Genomic DNA, 15911 nt, shown 5'->3' on the forward strand with positions numbered 1-15911 from the left:
TCTTTACACAGCACCTACCTCTAGGGATGTTGCAGCTGATTATTGACAAATATCTATTATTAATTATTATTTTATTTATTCCAACCCCATCATCAGTTTTATTCAGAGTCCCAGTGATTTCCATTTGAACTTTTTACCCATAGAAAGAATGGCCCAAGGACTGTGCAGCATTGTTCGTGGCTGATAGGTCCATCAATGGCTATTAGCCAGGATGGGCAGGGATGGTGTCCCTCGCCTCTGTGTGCCAAAAGCTGGGAATAGGTGACAGGGGATGGATCACTAGATGATTACCGGTTCTGTTCATTCTTCCTGGGCACCTGGCACTGGCCACTGTCAGAAGACAGGCTACTGAGCTAGATGGATATTTGATCTGAACCAGTATGGCTGTTCTTATGGCTCTCAACCTTTCCAGACTACCTGTACCCTTTTACAAAAAGAAAAGAAGGACTTGTGGCACCTTAGAGACCAACACATTTATTTGAGCATAAGCTTTCGTGAGCTACAGCTCACTTCATCAGATGCATTCAGTGGAAAATACAGTGGGGAGATTTATATACATACAGAACATTAAACAATGGTATTTCCATGGTATGCATCCGATGAAGTGAGCTGTAGCTCACGAAAGCTCATGCTCAAATAAATTGGTTAGTCTCTAAGGTGCCACAAGTACTCCTTTTCTTTTTGCAAATACAGACTAACACGGCTGTTACTCTGAAACCTGTAATTAAACAATGGGTGTTACCATGCACACTGTAAGGAGAGTGATCACTTAAGGTGAGCTATTACCAGCAGGAGAGTGGGGAGGGGAAAAGCCTTTTGTAGTGATAATCAAGGTGGGCCATTTCCAGCAGTTGACAAGAATGTCTGAGGAACAATGGGGGGTGGGGGAGAATAAACATGGGGAAATAGTTTTACTTTGTGTAATGACCCATCCACTCCCAGTCTTTATTCAAGCCTAAATTAATTGTATCCAGTTTGCAAACTAATTCCAATTCAGCAGTCTCTCGTTGGAGTCTGTTTTTGAAGTTTTTTTTGTTCAAGAATTGCAACTTTTAGGTCTGTAACCGAGTGACCAAAGAGATTGAAGTGTTCTCCGACTGGTTTTTGAACGTTATAATTCTTGATGTCTGATTTGTGTCCATTTATTCTTTTATGTAGAGACTGTCCAGTTTGACCAATGTACATGGCAGAGGGGCATTGCTGGCACATGATGGCATCTATCACATTGGTAGATGTGTTTCAGAGTAACAGTCGTGTTAGTCTGTATTCGCAAAAAGAAAAGGAATACTTGTGGCACCTTAGAGACTAACCAATTTATTTGAGCATGAGCTTTCGTGAGCTACAGCTCACTTCATCGGATGCATACCGTGGAAACTGCAGCAGACTTTATATATACACAGAGAATATGAAACAATACCTCCTCCCACCCCACTGTCCTGCTGGTAATAGCTTATCTAAAGTGATCATCAGGTGGGCCATTTCCAGCACAAATCCAGGTTTTCTCACCCTCCACCCCCCCCACACAAATTCACTCTCCTGCTGGTGCTAGCCCATCCAAAGTGACAACTCTTTACATAATCAAGTTGGGCTATTTCCTGCACAAATCCAGGTTTTCTCACATCCCCCCCCACCCCCATACACACACAAACTCACTCTCCTGCTGGTAATAGCTCATCCAAACTGACCACTCTCCAAGTTTAAATCCAAGTTAAACCAGAACATCTGGGGGTGGGGGGGGGGTAGAAAAAAACAAGAGGAAACAGGCTACCTTGCATAATGACTTAGCCACTCCCAGTCTCTATTTAAGCCTAAATTAATAGTATCCAATTTGCAAATGAATTCCAATTCAGCAGTTTCTCGCTGGAGTCTGAATTTGAAGTTTTTTTGTTTTAAGATAGCGACCTTCATGTCTGTGATTGCGTGACCAGAGAGATTGAAGTGTTCTCCGACTGGTTTATGAATGTGATAATTCTTGACATCTGATTTGTGTCCATTTATTCTTTGACGTAGAGACTGTCCAGTTTGACCAATGTACATGGCAGAGGGGCATTGCTGGCACATGATGGCATATATCACATTGGTGGATGTGCAGGTGAACGAGCCTCTGATAGTGTGGCTGATGTGATTAGGCCCTGTGATGGTGTCCCGTGAATAGATATGTGGACACTGTTGGCAACGGGCTTTGTTGCAAGGATAGGTTCCTGGGTTAGTGGTTCTGTTGTGTGGTGTGTGGTTGCTGGTGAGTATTTGCTTCAGGTTGGGGGGCTGTCTGGAAGCAAGGACTGGCCTGTCTCCCAAGATCTGTGAGAGGGATGGGTCGTCCTTCAGGATAGGTACCCTTTCAGGAATCTGATTGGTCTTGCATACCACAAGTTACAACTCACCTATTTGCTTAGAAAATCAGAAATCAAAATACAAAAATTTCACAGCCACCTTATTACTGAAAAAAATCTTACTTTTTATTTTTACCACTAATGATAACATAAATCATTTGGAATATAAATAGCATATTTACATTTTGGTGTGTAGTATGTACAGCAGTAGAAACAAGTCATTGTCCCTATGAAATAGTTTGTGCAGACTTTGCTAGTGCTTTTATGTAGCCTGTTATAAAACTAGGCAAATATCTAGAGGAGTTGATGTACCCCCCTGGAAGACCTGTGGGACATAACTGCCCCTGATCCAGAACCAGAACAAATAATCCAATCTTTCCTTTATACATCTTGGGCCTTTAATCTTTCCCTCATATAATAGGGGGTAAAAATATAAGAGCAGCCATACTGGATCAGACCAAACGTCCAACTAGTTCCTTTTTGGACCCTGTTATAGTCTTGGCCTTCACAACACCCTCTGGCAAGGAGTTCCACAGGCTGACTGTGTGCTGTGTGAAGAAATACTTCCTTTTGTTTGTTTTAAACCTGCTGTGTATTCATTTAACTGGGTGACCCCTGGTTCTTGTGTTATGAGAAGGAATAAATAACACTTCCTTAATTACTTTCTCCACACCAGTCATGATTTTATAAACCTCTATCACATCCCCCCTGAGTCGACTCTTTTTCGAGCTGAAAAGTCCCAGTTTTATTCATCTCTCCTCATATGGAAACCACTATTTTAATACAGGCCGTTTGGAGAGATTAGGAAGGAGTAATCTGACAGCACCACGCTGGAGCCAGAATGTGTGTTTTTAACAGCAAAACTCCCGAGGGGCTCCGCTTCCAACCTCAATGTGCACATCCTTATCTGCATCAGGGAAGGGAGGGTTTTTGTACGGCTCTCCTGTGTGGCTCTGTCACTGTGCTCTCTGTAGGGCGCAGTAATACACCGCGCTGTCCGCCAGCTCCAGGGCTGCGATGTTCAGAATTGTGGCGCTGTCATTAGCCTGGGAAGAAAACCTCTGCTGGGCGAAACCTGCGGTATCACTGAACGTGCTCCCTTTTGCTCCTCTCTGGAGAATGTACTGCGGGGCTTGGTTCGGATACTGACGGTACCAAGAGAGGTAGACATACGTATCGCTGGTGGTGTAAGAACAGGTGAGTGTCACAGAACCTCCAACTGATCCAGACACTTCGAGTTGATTGGATTTGACCGAGTCGCCCAGCGCAGAGCCTGAAGAAAGAGAAACACTTTAAAGGACAACATTTCAGCTGTAGTTGAGCCTTGGAAAGGATTCCACCTGCATTTGGTGATTCAGGGAACTTCAAAGGCGTTTAAGGGATTTAGGCGCCTAACTCCATAGGAATCAATGCTGTGAGCAGGAGAAGGGTTGGGGGTTTAACGTTAGGATTAAGGCGAGGGTATGAACAAGGGTTCAGGGTTATGGTGAGGGTGAACTGTCAGGTTGTAGCATTCGCATTTTGGTTAGGGCGTAGGGTAAGGGTTACAGTTAGGGTTCGGGTTCGGTATAGGGTTAGGTTGATGATTATTGAATGTCTCGTTCCCTTAGACTTCTTTGAAATCCCAGTTACCTAGGAGATTGAATATCCAAATGCTGAGAAGAAAAGGCGCCTCCATAGTATCTTCTCTAGCGACCCAGTTTCAAACGCACAGCTACTGCCGCTGCCTGAGAGGAATATAGACGACCCGCCAGTGAGCGCAGCAAGAACAGTGGAAGATTCATTAGAAACCAACGTAGAGGAAGAGGGAGGAGTTTGGGAAATTCATCGGAGATCCAGAAAACGCAGAGGGTTCAGGTCGGCCAGCAGCTGACATATCAGTGTGCTTCGGGGTGGGTGTGGAGGTGGGGGGTTGTGGGGAAGGGTCTGCTCTGGGACTCAGAGATCTGCTGCGCCCTCCACAGACTCTGTGTGTGACCATGCCTCAGTTTCCCTAGTTGTAAAAAAAAAGGGGGGGGGGGTCCCCAGATCCTATAGGGACTGCTGAGATTTCTTGACGTACTCATGTATCATTAGTATTGGGCATGAATATGTTTATCCGCAGTCAATTTCGGGGGCTATCATAAGAAAAATGTAACGGGATGAGGAGCCCAACTCCGTTACCCTCCTTTGAAATGCCCAGTCAGAACTCCTGAAAGAATTATTTTAAATTATTTTCGTCTTTCCACTGCTGCCTTTTCCCTCAGCCTCAGTTTAAGTGGAGACCTATAGAGCACAGAAGGGTTTCAAAAGACAACCCGTGTTTATATTTTCCTCCAGCAAATGGCGACGCTTTGTCATGTTAAGAGTTCATGGTTCTCAGCATATAGTCTCGGGAATAGTGTCTTGCAACTAAATAGTTTCCAAGCAAATCTACCCCAAAAGGCAACTGTCTCTACAGTAGGAGCATTGATTTGACTCTGGAAGAGTTGGTAACTGCAGCTTTACACCACCACTCAAAAATGGGTATTTCCAACAATTCCCCCCTCATTTTGACTCGCCTATTTTACCCCCATTTCACCATAAATGAGCAATTTAACAGTATATTGTCCAAGTGTAAAGGAAATTTTTCATTCCAATTTTATCTCAATTTGTATTTTCAACAATAGTTCACTTTGCCTACATTTGTACTCACCTTGAACACTTATTTTACCACAAATGATTACCCCCCACACAAACAACACAGATATGGGTCATCCCTGACGCCAGGAAAAGAGGTGTTAATAGTTTCCTAATTAAAGATCAGGGCCATTATCTTATCCAAGGGCGAAGTTTAAATTAGCTCTTTAAATAAACATTTAGCTTTTAAGGGGAGTTGTATATTTAAGCAGAGCAAATACTCTCTTTCAAGGCGCTGCTGCCCGTTTTAATGCCTGTACGATCCCCTGCAGCAGGGCTGGGAGGGTTTTTGTACAGCTCTGTTATGAGGCTCTGTCACTGTGCCAGACGTAGGGCGCAGAGATACAGCGCCGTGTCTGCCGGCTCCAGGGCTGCGATGTTCAGAACTGTGGCGCTGTCATTAGCCTGAGAAGAAAACCTCTGCTGGGCGAAACCTGCGGTATCGCTGGCAGAGCTGACTTCCTTCGTTCCTCTCAGGAGAATGTACTGCGGGGCTCGGTTCGGATACTGACGGTACCAGTAGAGATAGACACCAGCAGTGTAGCTGGTTTCATAAGAACAGGTGAGGGTCACGGAGCCGCCTTCTGACCTGGACACCTCGGGTTCATTGGACTGGACCGAGTCACCCAGCACCGCACCTGCAACAAGACACTCACGTTCAAGGACATCCAGGTGCACTGGCAGGTCTAGACTGAGAATTTTTAAAGAGCCCAAGGGGTTTATCAGCCTAATTTCAAACAAATTAAGGTTAGCGCAAAAATTAAGGTTAAGGATAGCCGGGGCGTTCGGATCTGGGTCAGGGTTGGGATCAGGGTTCAGATTCTGGGTAGAACGGGAGTTGGGAGCCGAATTCCATGACGCGTCTTCCAAAAACCCAGAGCCCGGGTACCTAGCTGGCTAAAGACCGAAAGGCTGAGAATGAAACGCGTCTCCATGGTGCCTCAGACAGCGGCAGCCGGACAAGCTGAGAAGTCGCGGCGACAAGAATCTAAAAGGCAACTTCTCGGAACAAGGGCTGGGAGCGGTTACTGCGGGACCAGCCAAGCAGAAGAGGGCGGAGTTCGGGAAATGAGTAACAGACACAGGAAACGTGCTGGGTTCAGATTAGTCGGCAATTGAAGCGCAGGTGAGAACTGGTGGGACAAATTCCTTCCACTGCACTTCCTGGAAGATCGGTTTCTGACTTTCTGTCTTTTTTTTCTTATTCATTTTTATTGTCCTTCTTGTTGCTACTTGGTGAGAACTGAATTAAAGACATTGTGGGAAGACTTAAAAGCTCTGTGTTGTGTGTGCTGGTTTTGTGGGTGTCTTTCTTTCTGTCTCTATGTTTGTGTGTTTGCACGTGTGTGTGTCTGCGTGCTTCTGTGTGTGGAGCCTTTGTGTATCTATCCCACTGGCCCCATGCTGGTTTACTCCAGATAGGGGAATCCAGCCCCACTGGGAGTACAGCTGATTGATACCTGTGGTGGACCTGGCCCAGTTGACTCCATCTGGCCCACAGTGATTCACCTCAGTTGAGGAGCAGACCCACTGTGGGTAAACTGAGGTTACTCTGGGGCGATACAATGGTGAATGCGGCAAAGAGTCCTGTGGCAGCTTATAGACTAACAGACATATTGGACCATAAGCTTTCGTGGGTGAATACCCGCTTCCTCAGGTGCACACAGATCTAGACTAACACGGCTACCCCTCTGATCAATGGTCAATGAGGCTCAGAAGGCTTCATAGCTGTCAGGTCCTGTGATTCATACCAGCCCCTCCATCTGGTTTAACCTTCTGTCTGGGCCTAGGGATTCTACTCTGCAGTTGTGTTTCTCATGGTGAGAAAGCCAAGGGGGTGGGTTTTTGTACAGGGCTTCCTATTAAACGCCTCACGGTGCCTTCCCACAGAGCACAGAAATACATCGCCGAGTCCGTCGGCTCTAGCTCTTTAATGGTTAAACTGAAGAATTTTGAGGATTTCCTAAATTGTGCAGAAAACCGTCTCCCGGCTCCGTTCTTTTCAGTGTTACTCTGATCTATTCGGAAGAGGAAATCCATCCTCCCTGATCGTTGCTGTCTGTACCAAAATAAGTAGTAATTCTGGTATCCAGTGGAGAAAGTACATTCCAGGGTGACAGTCTGACCCCCCAACTTTTCCAGCTGCCTTTGTGTTTGCGTGACACTGCCTTGTCCCTGGCTGAAACCTGCAGGGAAGGAAAGAGATGCAGGAAAAGTTCACTTTGATTAAGCATGTAAACCTGTCGCACATCTACAGCCGTTCTAGTGTGAGGAGAACAAGAGTCCCTTTAGGATTCACGGCCTCCCAGAAATGGAAAGATTGTTTTTAGGTATTTTGTACAAAGAGAATGAGGCAGGCACAGAATGCGGGATGGGTTTGCCCGCCTTCTAGTAAGGCAGCAGTGAAGTTGGGAATAGAACCCAGGAGTCCTGAGTCCTAATCGTCCATGCTCTACCCACTACAGCATGATCCCCAGTCAGCGCTCGACATAGGACCTAGGAGTCCTGATTCTCAGTCTAACTGCTCTCAACCTCTAGACTCTCCTCCTCTCCCAGAAGTGAGAATAGAAATCAAGAGGCCAGACCCCCTCCTTTAAGCTGCTAGACCCCTGCTCCCCTCCGTGAGCTGTGAGCAGAACCCAGGAATTCTGGCTTCTAATTCCACCCCCTGCTCAAACCCACTGGGTAACGGAAGATCTAACACTCGTTTCCCCTTTTACCGGACACTTACTCCAAGAGAGGAACGCTGTTGCCGTCCAAATCAAGAGTTCTGGAGCATTCATGGTTAAATGTATTGTTCCCAGACCTTCGGGGCGAAAGCCACCACAATGATGGGTGCAATACAGGAACCCGGACAGAACAGAAACTTATTGTGAAGTTGCTCTCACAGAAGCAAATCAGAGACATTAAATCTGTGGCAAAACCTCCATTTAGTCCTCTCCTATAGACCCCAGTTGAAGGCTGTTTCCCTCACCATGTAACAGCTAATACCCTCCGGTAGCGTTTACCCCACCCGCTGTGGCTTTGGCTGGTTCCTGTCACGTGGTACTTTTCTAACCTCCAGATCTCTTTCGCAGCTCAGTAGGAGCAACTTAGCTCTGTCTCATCTTCGGAGACAAGAGCACAGCAAGAATCACAAGGTCGAGCGTCTTTTTACTTTTTTCAAAGGCTAAAACACACACACACACACACACACACACGGGACTGCACAAGGATCCCATTGCCACAGATCTGGGCAGGGCCCTCCCTGCTCACAGCCCAGAGAAAAATTTTGCCCAGGGTTCTTTCTCCAGCGTGAAGCAAAGTTAACCCGTTGACTCACGACCTGGGGATCTGGGCCATTGACCCTAGGGCGATTTAGGCTACCTGGGGTCTGGCCCACTGAATTCAATGGGGAACCCTGATTTACACCAGCTGAGACTTTGGCCCGTTTACGCTACTGGAGCGGGGTCTGATTCCCACCTGCTGGGGTCTGGCCCCAAAAGCAGACGGAGCTATTCATGGGAATTGTGGTGTGACAGGTACTGACATCTGGCTCATGAGGTTCTGGGTATTTTGGGGGAGGTGCGGGGACGGTTCCTGGAAGAGGGTGACATTTCCACACAGTTAGTGCCCGTGCGGTTTCCGTCACACCCTGCACCGTTTGATTCAAACCGCTGCTTTTGGCTTGTTGTGTCTCTTTCTGCTGATTTCTATCGGCGCCAGTTTTGTCTCCGAGTCAAGAGAAAACTAATCACTGGATTTTTGTAAAGGTCCCTCTATTAACCCTCCCGCAGTGGTAACTTAAGGCCCCCTCAGCTATAGCACAGAAATACATCGCCGAATCGCTTGGTTCTAACGCCGCAATTCTCAGACCCACGTATTTTTCGGCTCGCCTGAAGTCCAGTGAGAACCGGCTCCCAGCCCCGTTGTGCTCCCTTTGGGAAGACCTTCGGAAGAGGTACTTCGTCTGGCTGCTACTGTCCTGTTTGTACCAGTATGTGTCATAACCTGCATCTTCAGTCGAGAAAGTACAGTGCAGTGTGACAGATTCACTTTGTACCCCGCTCAGCTGTCCTTCTCTTTGGGTGACACTGTTCTTCTCGGTTCTTAGTCCTGCAAAAGGAGTAGATGCAAATTAACTATAAAAATTAGCACCGCTTTGTCTGCTGTCCACTGAGGATCTCAAAGGGTTTTCCAATAGATGTGATCTATGCCCATACACCCTATCTATCTATCTATCTATCTATCTATCTATCTATCTATCTATCTATCTATCTATCTATCTATCTATCTATCTATCTATCTATCCCCACACACATTCTCTAACTAGATAGCTAATTGTCCCCCACACTCCCTCTATCTACCTATCTCCATATACCCTCTCTATCTATTTGTCCTTCCCCTCTCTGCAAGATATATCTGTTTGTCTATATCTGTATTTTTTCTCATACTCATTTTTAGACAGGTTGCAGCTGAGATCTTCAAAGCCGCCTAAGAGAAGCAGATCAGACGTCCTAAAATTGATGGGAACTGGCTACCCGGATCCGATAGGCAGATCTGTGAATCCCAGCCCGAATACAGAATGGCGTCTTTTCTTTATAAAGGGAGAATAATTTTCTTCCCTAAATACCACGCGATATTCAATGTCACAGTTCAGGGATTTTTTTTTTCGCCCCGAACATGTTAAGAGCGGGAGCTCCCTGGCCCTTACAAACACATTTCGACTTTCACACTTTTACACATACACAATGAACATCACAAAACTTGATCACACCTGACAACAACAGTAGAATATGGAGCTGTACTAGTCAAGACCGCGTGCTCGCTGCAGCTTCTAATTAACCTCGGGGTCACGAGGTGTCTGCAGCGAGCAAGAGAAGATTTCTCCCGCTTGTGTTAATTTGTTTGTTGTTTCCTTTATCTATATTTAATGACTGCGAACGATGTAAACACGAGCCCTGCTTTTTCTGTAAGCCCCACTTCAATTTCCTTCCCGCCTTGTACTGCAGATACCAGCAAGCTACAAAGTCAAAGGTGGTTAATATGCAGGTCTGGAGCGCCCCCAAGTAGATATTCACAGCAACCAATAAAAACCAAAACTGTCAGAGACCACCCAGAAGGGGAAAATTCGCATGGAGTTTCAGGGTGATGTTTCTCCAGAGGAGAATTTTTGGAAACCCGTTATTTATTATTATTATTATTATTATTTTATTATTTTCTAAGCTGTGAGACTTTAAGGAAGGCGATACCTTAGCACATGTTAAAAAAACTTCTTCTCACTATGTCCAGTCATTATTCAAATTCCCCCTGGTGTACAAACTTCAGACTTGCAGGAAAACTCTGTGTTTGTTGTTGTTGTTGGCTGGAGATTAGGGCTGGGATATTCAAAAGGGCCTAAGGGAGTTGAATTTCATTGGAATTTGCAGAGGAAACTGGGTGCTTAACTCTTGAAAATCCTAACCACAATTACAAGTGGCTCATTAAAGGATTCAGTGTTAGGAGAATTACTGATATGAAGAGTAGGTATTTTTAACCTACAGCCAGGTATTGCTACTCTAACAGCAGCTGCTGCTGCCCTCCCCTCTGCCACCTCTCAGCTGTGCCGCCCAGGAGGGAGGAAATAAGTTGCTTCTCTGTTTGTAAGGAAGGTTTGAGAGCAAAGCTGGACCAGTAGTTAGGCCAGGAGCCTAGGATTTGGGAATCTAGTCCCTCCTCTACCAAACACTATCTCTGTGACCTTGGATGGGTAATTTGTTAATTCTCTGCGCTTGAAGACCTCATCCCTAAAATGGAGATAATACCCCTGCCCTATATCACAGAAGTGTTGTGAAAATTGAATAATTCAAGGCTGTGAGGAGCTCAGCTAATGGGGCCCATAAAAGTAACTTAGATAGACGTTATGGGCTTATGGTAAATTTTTCAAAAGTACCTAAGTGAGGTAGGACACTAAATCCCATTTTCAAAAGGCCCTTTTGAAAACGTTCTTCTTAATGCGGGGAATTATGGGATGACGTTCTATGTCATGGAGGAGTCAAAGAGATAATCATCCAGCTGCCTTCTGGTTTTTAAAATCTGTTAATCTATTATATCCGTCCCTGTTCATTTTTAATGGGAATCTGGTGTTCAAAACCCGAAATCAGATTAAAACGCTGAGACCAAGCATTTCCGAGCACACAGTTGGAAATTGACGGTCATGGTGATGGCACCTGGACAATAAAACTGAGATCTGGGCTGGCCCTGTCAGGCAGGGAGCTGCACAGACACCTAGTGAGAGACAGCCCCTGCTTCAAAGGTTTTTCAAACTCAACAGCCGAGACAGATGGGGAAGAATGCAAGTGAGGGATGTGGGAGGGTTTTGTGCAGCTGTCTCCGGGGACTCTCTCACTGTGTCTCATTCAAGGCACAATAATACACAGCTCCCTCCGCCAGCTCCAGGCCTGCGATGGTCAGAACTGTAGCAGTCGCGTTAGCGTCAGCAGTGAACCTCCTCCGGGCAAAATCTGCGTGGTCACTGATGGTGCTTCCCTTCGCGCCTCCCCGGAGAATGTCCTGCGGGGCTTGGCTGGGGCTCTGGCGGTACCAGTGGAGAGAGACACCGCTATAGCCGGTGCTGTAGGAGCAGCTGACTGCCACAGCGCCTCCTTCTGTGACAGACACGTCGGGTTCAATGGATTGGATGGAATTGCCCCACACAGCACCTGCAACAAAACGAAACACTCCCGATATAGACAGTCTAAGAGCGCACACTGCAGGAGAGAGCAGAGGAGCGGAGTGGAGCAGAGATAGAAAGAGAGTTAGAGAAAGGCGGAGTGAGGGAAAGAAAGGAACAGCTGGTAGAAAGATAATTAAGGATGCAACTTGGGTATGAGAGACACAGACTCACACGCAGTGACACAAGCTGCATGACCAGGAACTCCCCGGACACCGAGTACCTAGGAAAAGGCTCAGCAGCAAACACTTGCTCATTGTTTAAGACCCCCGGTAGTTCCACTCAGAGGCGTTCAAACCACACTGCAGAAAGAGTCTCGAAAACCTGACCCAGATTCTCCCTTACTCCTCTGTGGGGCGGATCTGAACAGACACAAAACCCCCGGTGCACAGGAAGCACAGGGAAGTGGGGGTTGCCGCCGAATTCACTGCAACATCAAGTTTATTTCCTTCTGGTCATTCATCTGGGGATCCCCCCCACCCCCCGTCTAGAAAAAGTCCTGATTTCTTTGTAATTGTCAGGGCATAGGCAAGATATCGCGAGTTCCGGTGACTTCGGGGTGCATTTAGTCAGTGCGCGGTTTCCTTGTTAATGGGTAACTAAAAAAGGAAGGAAGGAAGGCGGGCGGGAGGGAGGAAGGCAGGCAGGCAGGAAGGCAGGCAGGCAGGCAGGCAGGCAGGCAGCAGATAGCTAGACAGTGTCAGCAGCAGTTAATCAAATCACTTGCCAGGGCTGCTATACCGCCAGAGCCTCTTTGTTCCGCCCCGCTCCTGCCTTGACCTGGCCCTGCTCCTGCTTTGAGCTCCGCCCTGCCTCAAGTTGCAGGTAACCCTAACCTGGCTCTCAACTCCCATTCCTGATTTCGGCTTTGCCTCTTGGCTCTGTCTTCTGGAGGCTTCCTCCTGCTCTAACCACTGGGTCTGACTGCCATCATCCTGGTCAGAGATAGAGATTGGCTTTGCTGGAGTTACAATGGCTTTCATCTGAGATGCGGTTCTGCACCAGTCGAGTTCTCTCAGGCATATAGAAACTGACTCCGTGTTTTAAACAGAAGTTTCCAGACTCAGAAAATACGGTAACCCATTTCTCAATGAAGTTTTTTGTAAGACAACACACATCGTAATAAAATATTACAAACCTCTGCACATAACTACTCTCGTAGATATCAATGAGGTAAGAAGGAGTCAGGCTTGGTGAGAGGAGATTGGTGGTACAAAATGATACAGGGACGGAGACTGGAAGATAGCTAATGTAACACCAATATTTAAAAAGGAGTCTAGAGGTGATCCCGGCACTGACAGACCGGTAAGTCTAACGTCAGTACCGGGCAAATTAGTTGAAACAATGGTAAAGAATAAAATTTTCAGACACATAGAAGAACATAAATTGTTGGGCAAAAGTCAACATGGTTTCTGTGAAGGGAGATCCTGTCTTACTGATCTACTAGAGTTCTTTTTAGGGGTCAACAAACATGTGGACAAGGGGAGCAATTTCATGTGAAGGAAGGGAGGGTTTTTGCACAGCACTGGGATGAGGCTCTGTCACTGGGCCCTCTGCAGGGCGCAGAGATACACCGCTGAATCTGCCAGCTCCAGGGCTGTGATAGTCACAACTGTAGAGGTGTCATCAGCCTGGGGAGTAAATCTCTTCTTGGCAAACTCTGCAAAACCCCGGACAGAGCTGTATGCCTTGGCACCTGTTCGGAGAACGTACTGCGGGCCTTGGTCAGGAAACTGACGGTACCAGTAGAGATAGACATCAGAGTAGCTGGTATTGTAAGAACAGCTGAGTGTCACATTGTCGCCTACTCCTGCAGACACTTCGGGTTTGTTGGACTGGATCGATTCACCCAGCACAGCACCTGCAACAAGAAATATACCCGTTATATACCATCAGAGTGCCCAACCTAAACACACACACAGAGAGAGAGAGAGAGAGAGAGAGAGAGAGAGAGTATGGAAGGAAAGAAAGCTGAGAGACCGAGATAAAAAGACAGACATTAAACAGAGAAGAGGAGAGTACTGCAAACAAAAGTCAGGCGGGCAGCGGGGGACGGATAGTTAAAAGCAGTGGTTCCTGTTTTAGGGAGAGACTATTTAGCAATGGGAGGGGCTGCATGAACAAAACCAAAAATCACAATTACCTGGGCACAGAGTAACTATAAAAAAGCTTAGTATCAAACTCGTGCCCATGGTTTGAGCAAAGCGGATCTGGTTTGAGATTCACAAAGGGGCAGAGAAAACAGCGAAGCAACGGGGTCATTGGCTGAATGTGTTAAACTATTCCAGATTCCTCCCTGAAACGTCGAGGGGGGCGGATCCGACCCCAGTGCCCAACCCCAGAGGAAATGAGGAGTGGAGAGGGGTGTTTGCTTCTGATTTCTCTGTGAAACCGTCTGCTACCTGGCTCTTCTTCCCACCCCAGCTTTCAAAAAGTTTTGTTTGTAGCTGTGACTATCCAATGGAGAAAATGACTAGACATGAAATGGACTTCTTTGCCTGATCAGGGCATCAGGGAGACTTACTTGCATAAGAAGCTGGTTAAAAAGAAAGACTGAAGGACAAGAGAGCTGGGTGGATGGATGCTGATTTCAGTGGACCTGAAACGCGTCACAGCAGCTAAGAGCCCGGTCAGAGTTGCGGTGATGGGACAAAGATCAGAACCTCGCCCAATGTCTTCTACAGCATGTTTCCGGCTGCAGGAAATCCTGTTACGATTTTCCAAGATTTGTGGGGTGATTTCTTTTATTGACAACAAATATTTTGATTTAAAGGTTGTAAATTCATGCATTTATTAACTCGCATTTATATAACTGAGATAACGACGCATCGGGCTCCGTTTGCACAGCATGGTGGCTCTAACACGACACAGGGATAGAAACGGAAAGATCCTCCCGGACATGGGAAGAGCAGAAGGAACTGAAATCGACACAGACGGGTCACAAAGATAACAGCTAGGCACCTTATCCAATTATAAAAATCATTCTTCCTCCTGTTTTGTTTATGAAAAGAAAGTGAGTGCTGTAAAAGAGCCCACTCTGTGACTTCCCCCTCTTCCTTCTCCTCTTTATGACACGAGAGTCCCGAAAGAGATGCTATCCAGGCGAGTGTTGGATTTAAAATAAAACACAACATAAAATGTAATTCCCAGAACGTCAGGCGCGCCCCCTTGTGGACACAATAAATCATGCCAGTAATTTTGACAAAGCAGCTAGAAAACGTAAGAATGGTCTGGCCCAGTATGGCCAAAGGTCCATCTAGCCCAGTGTCCTCTTTTCCAACAGTGGCCAGTGCCAGATGCTTCAGAGGGAATGACCAGAACAGGACAATTATCGAGTGATCCGTCCCCTGTCGTCCAGTCCCAGATTCTGGAAGTCAGAGAGGCTTAGGGACATCAAGAGCATGGGGCTGCATCCCTGACCATCTTGGCTACTAGCTGTTGATGGACTTCTCTTCCATGAGCCATTCAGATATTTCTCTAGACGGGGGGAGGCTTATTTTCACATGGAATTTCTTATGTTTCTCTAGAGGAATCATCAGCTGTTGGTTTTGTGCAGGAGTCATTGAGAGAAATTATCCAGCCCCTGTTATGCAGGAGGTCAACCTGCATGTGCATAATGCTTCCTTTTGACCTTGAAAATCTGTGTATCGCTGTGTTACTTGTCCCCAGAAGAGATTATTTTAAAGATTGGATAGTTCCTACAAGCCATTCCTTAGTTACAGGAGTCTGGGGAAAGTGTTTCTTTGCTTCCTAAGGAAAAAAAAATCTTCTCACTAGAATTCACCATTTAAAACCAGCTTAGTGTAAATTACTGTGAGTATTAGTGGTTATAACTCTGTCATAGCCAGTCCCAAACCCAGCTGGAATAACAGGAGAGTTGTTATCAGGCTGGCAGCCGCCAGCCATAAAACTTTGCCAAATAAATCCATGAAATGAGTCCTCTGTAAGCCTTATATGTAGATTTGGAAGGATTAGTTTTTAGCAGTAAAAGTCAAAAAATGTGGATTTCACAGTATGCCACACAAACCTAGGTACAAGTACTTCCCTTGATAGTCCTTTGCCTCGCTGTAAAATTCAGTTAAGAAAAATACTGGTTTGAAACGTATTGGGCTTTTGTTAAGTCTGTTTACTTTGACATATGAATTATCAACATCATGTTTTAATGGTCACATGGCTTTAACTTTTTGGATCTTTGAGTCTTCTGTCATTAAGTAGTTGTGTAAATCTCC

At 46.2% G+C, this 15911-nt stretch overlaps 3 gene segments (V, D, J or C); all 3 read right to left on the reverse strand.

The window, feature by feature from the left end:
* Positions 1-3289: 3289 nt before the first annotated feature.
* LOC142068717 (immunoglobulin lambda variable 2-23-like) lies at positions 3290-4399 on the reverse strand. The segment is given in 2 exon segments: positions 3290-3606; positions 4396-4399. Coding segments are annotated over 2 exon segments (321 nt in total).
* Positions 4337-6800, reverse strand: LOC125629057 (T cell receptor alpha variable 18-like). The segment is given in 2 exon segments: positions 4337-5629; positions 5881-6800. Coding segments are annotated over 2 exon segments (369 nt in total).
* A 6423-nt stretch (positions 6801-13223) lies between these two features.
* Positions 13224-13874, reverse strand: LOC125629021 (T-cell receptor alpha chain V region RL-5-like). The segment is given in 2 exon segments: positions 13224-13543; positions 13865-13874. Coding segments are annotated over 2 exon segments (330 nt in total).
* Between the last annotated feature and the right edge of the window lie 2037 nt (positions 13875-15911).

Source organism: Caretta caretta, chromosome 13, assembly GCF_965140235.1.
Source record: "Caretta caretta isolate rCarCar2 chromosome 13, rCarCar1.hap1, whole genome shotgun sequence".
NCBI lineage: Eukaryota > Metazoa > Chordata > Testudines > Cheloniidae > Caretta > Caretta caretta.